Source organism: Myotis davidii, unplaced genomic scaffold, assembly GCF_000327345.1.
Source record: "Myotis davidii unplaced genomic scaffold, ASM32734v1 scaffold962, whole genome shotgun sequence".
Lineage (NCBI taxonomy): Eukaryota > Metazoa > Chordata > Mammalia > Chiroptera > Vespertilionidae > Myotis > Myotis davidii.
This window is the reverse complement of record NW_006295559.1, coordinates 1,502,431-1,506,751: the sequence shown is the minus strand read 5'-3', so window position 1 is coordinate 1,506,751 and position 4,321 is coordinate 1,502,431. Positions and strand designations below refer to the sequence as shown.

At 44.5% G+C, this 4,321-nt stretch overlaps 1 protein-coding gene across 2 annotated transcripts in view; it reads left to right on the top strand.

Moving 5' to 3' along the window:
• Positions 1–405: 405 nt before the first annotated feature.
• KAT2B (K(lysine) acetyltransferase 2B) overlaps positions 406–4,321 on the top strand; it is a 78,588-nt gene continuing 74,672 nt past the window's right edge. For both annotated transcript variants that reach the window (XM_015568076.1, XM_015568077.1), the window contains exon 1: positions 406–463. In XM_015568076.1, the coding sequence (XP_015423562.1) occupies positions 443–463 (21 nt within the window). In that variant the 5' untranslated portion in view covers positions 406–442. The remainder of the gene's footprint in view (positions 464–4,321) is intronic.

Below are 4,321 nucleotides of genomic sequence, written 5' to 3'. Positions count from 1 at the left end.
GTAACACTGAATTGCTTTCATCTCTGGCATGTAATTGTGCATGCTGGTACCCCCTATGCTGCACACTTTTCTTCTCCGGGTATTCGCGTGGCCTGTAGTCAAATCTCATTTCAGTCTCTTCTCAAGGGTCAGTTTCTCAGAGAAGCCTTCCTGACTAGCCCATCCCCTGCCCTGGATCTAAAATAGCATCTCATCTCTATAATCTTATCTTGTTTTGTTTTCCTTTACTGCACTTATCAATCCTTGGAAATCACACGTGTATTTTATTTTATTTTTTTAATTAGTTAATTTCCTCTAATTTCTACATCGTTCCAATTTTAGTATATGTGCTGCTAAAGCAAGCACTTACATGTACATTTTAAATCATTTCTTGTCTGTTTTCTTTTATGGCAATAGAAGCTCCAGGAAGCAGGGACTTTGGCTCACTCCGTATCCCAGGTCCATGGACCGAGCCTTATCCATAGTAGGTGCTCAATACTTAGTAAATGAATGTGCCATTTCACACTCACAGTGAATTTCATATTCACCTGTGAGATTGGAGGGAGGGAAATCTTGTCTTAACCCCTTCCCCAACAATTTTTTTGTTAAAAACGTTTCTTTTTCAGACTAATTTTTAAATTTTGGTTCTATATAGTATTTTTGATGCTGGTTATGAAAACAGTTTGTAACTCGTCTTCCTATAAACCATATTTTTTTACCATATTTTCTTAGTATACTCGTCGACGACTGAAAAAGAACATTTTGTGAAAACGAGTATACACGTTTCTGCCGGGGAAGGGATTAAAGAGGATTTTCAGAGAGGTTGAGTAACTTGCCCAAGGCCATGTGGTCAGAAGCAGGGTAGCCCTGAGTAGCTGAGTGGGGTTCCTGTGAACTCCCGTGGGCCTGATGACAGGCAGTGCTTGTCTGATGGCTTGGACTTCTGCAATAAGGTGGAGCAAGGAGACGTCACACCCACTTTGAATCCTTCTCTGAGCAGATGAGGCGACCTTCTCTGACCACCATTTCCTCTTCCTCAAATGAGAATTAAATCCTCACAAGGAAATCCATGAGTATTGCGAGACCAGCGAGTTAAAACCTGTGAAGTTAAAACTTACGCTGTATTCTAAAAGTCCACCTTATGGTAGTGAACTAGAAAAAAAATACCAATTGCCTATCAAGTCATGTTTTCTAACTATATTTCTTGTTGCTTTGCTGCCTGCTTTAACTAAAGGCTTTCTTTAATTGTTTCTTCTGTTTGCATTCAGAGGCCCAGACACAGGGCTTACTATTTTAATCAGGAGATGAATGCATTTACTTTGGCGGAAAAAAGTGTGAATAACATCTCTAATGATCGACTTGGACTCGCACACCACCTAACCTTAGGAGAAAGCTTTGAGTAATCCCTTAAGTGACCTCAGGGGAAGACGCGAGGATGCTTCCATTGATCCCACACCATCCAGATCAGCCCCCATTCACTGCGTGCTCAGCCTGTGCAGCCTTCTGCGAGGCTTCTGCAGTATGCAGGAGATTCCAGAAGCACAGCACGGAGACCTGAGTAATATCATGGTGCCTGACGGTGGCAGCTCTAATTTGCATCAGCCCTAACAAGCTGGTGTTGAAACTGAATGGCCGGATGCCAAGGAAGCTAACTAAGGTCAGCATACTTTGAAATAGCAAAGTGAGTCATGTAACCCAGCATTTGCACATACCCACAGGGCTACCTGACTCACCCCCACCCCCAAGGGATCACGTTCATGAGTATGGGTTAGGTACCTGTGCCCAGCTCTGTCCTAGGTGTGTGGTGAGTGACAAGAGGAAGGGAAAGTCACTAGGGGCCCCTCCTTTGCTGGGGAGACAGATACAGAAAGAAAGAAAAACATGAAGTGAATGATCAAGCATGAAGTCAATGGAGAGAGAAGCCATCATGAGCTTGGGGCAGGTGGAAGTGTAGGGGAGAGGCCCAGGCCAGGGCGAGTGAACAGTACAAAAACGAAGAAGCAAAACAGAAGACCTCAGAATGGGTCCTAACTGGTTTGGCTCAGTGGATAGAGCGTCGGCCTGCGGACTGAAAGGTCCTAGGTTCGATTCCGGTCAAGGGCATGTACCTTGGTTGCGGACACATCCTCAGTAGGAGGTGTGCAGGAGGCAGCTGATTGATGTTTCTCTCTTGCCGATGTTTCTAACTCTCTATCCCTCTCCCTTCCCCTCCGTAAAATATCAATAAAATATATTAAAAAAAAAAAGACCTCAGAATGGTTGCGATGCAGGCCTGGGTGACAGATGGCCTGGGTGTGAATCCTGGTGTGGGACCCCGGGGGAGATGACTGACCCTTGGCCAGCCTCAGATTGCAAAGCTGCAAAATGGAGATAGTGACAGTTGTCAACTTTTCCCATTCATTCGACAAACTGTTATGTAATGTGCCAGGCGTTGATGTAGATGCAGGGTATACAGTGACAGATGGGTCCTTACTCTTGCAGAGCTTGCTTTCTGGGAGCAGAAGCAGACAGTAAATAAGAAAATAACAGAAAGTGGCAAATGCCACCCACAGGATGGAAACAGAGAAGTAAATGAGAGTGCCTGGGGAGTGCCTTCAGAGGACCGCCAGAAAGCTCCCTCTGTGGAGGGGACCGGGCCTGGGGCCTGCATGAAGCTCAGAGGGAGGGTGTCAGGTGGGGCGTGCAAAGACTCAGGGTCAGAAAGGGCTTGGTATGTTCAAGAGCTGCCCGGCAACCATGGTGGCTAGATGGGTCGGGAAGCGGGGTGGGAGGGCAAGTGTAGGAGAAGAGTTGGAAGAGGTCAATGGGGGCCAGGTTGCCAAAGTGTAATTTTTAACACTGTGAAGTAATCTGATCTTTAATTCTGATCCATCTTGACAAATGCATAGCAAGACAAAAAAATATTTTCACTGCCCTAGAAAGTTCCTTCCTGCTCCTTGCCATTCAAATCCCTCTCTCCCAGAGGCAGCCACTTGGCTAATTTGTGTCACTCTAAGTTAGTTTTGATATTCTATAATTTCATATAAATGATATCACATGGTACGTTATTTTCTTCACTCAGCATAGTGTTTTTGAGATTCATCCATGCTGTTGCATGTACTTAATTTTTTTTTTTAAATATATTTTATTGATTTTTTACAGAGAGGAAGGGAGAGAGATAGAAAGCTAGAAACATCGATGAGAGAGAGACATCGATCAGCTGCCTCCTGCACATCCCCCACTGGGGACGCGCCCGCAACCCAGGTACATGCCCTTCACCGGAATCGAACCTGGGACCTTTCAGTCCGCAGGCCGACGCTCTATCCACTGAGCCAAACTGGATTCGGCTGCATGTACTTAATTTTTAAAATTTTTATTGCTGAGGAGTATGTCACTGTATGGATGTACCCCAGTTAATTTATCCATTCACCTGTTAGGGACATCCGGGCTGTTTCCAATGGATTCAGATTAAATCTGCATTTTTAAAGCATCCCCGTTAGCTGCTTTGGGAAGAATAACGTATACAAGAGAAAGAGTGGAAGCAGGGCCAGTTGGAGTTATGGCAGTCTGGGTATACATGGATAGTGGTGCTTGGCTGAGGGTGGCAGGAGTGGAGGGGTGAGAAGCACACAATTTGGGGCTATATTGTAAGTGTAGTGGCAACGGGCAGTTAGAGGATGACGTGTAAATAAAGACAGACATGAACTAATGTCTGGGTTGCTGGCCTGAGCAACAGAAAGAGGATGATATTCCATTTACCAAGATGAGCAAGACCACGGGGGAAGCAAGTTTGGGGTGGGTGGGGACCAAGGGTTCTCTTTGGGATGTGTTAAATTAGGTAGGTCTCTTAGTACTCAGCTGTTGTTTTGACGATAAAACGAGATTATTTAGCAGTTTGGTATAGTATCTAGAACGTTCTAAATGCTCAAGACATGGTAGCTATTACTACAGTGAAAAGCAGTGCTAAAAAAAAAGCAGTGCTAAATCATAATTATTGAGCTTACAAAAGAGACTAGCCAAGCTAAAGAAAAATGGGGAAAAAAATGAGCAAATAGGAATAGTGAGAAATAGGATCCACTAGGTAAGGAAGAAATAAATCAACTGATAGAAGGTTTTGGATTTTAGGTAGAAAATTTTGAACCGAATCCACTTGAGAATAACGTGTCTTTGCACTTTAAGAAGGAGGAGGCACAAGATATTTAGAGTGCCAGTGAGGAGTTCTAGGTTTTGGCTCCTTGCTCCTTTGCCAGCTGGGTGAACTCAGGCAAGCCACACCCCTTCTCCAAGCATTGAATTACTTGTCCTATGGGCTTCCGGGGAAGAGAAAATAAGATGATGCAGGCTGAAATTTCCTTGGAAAGTA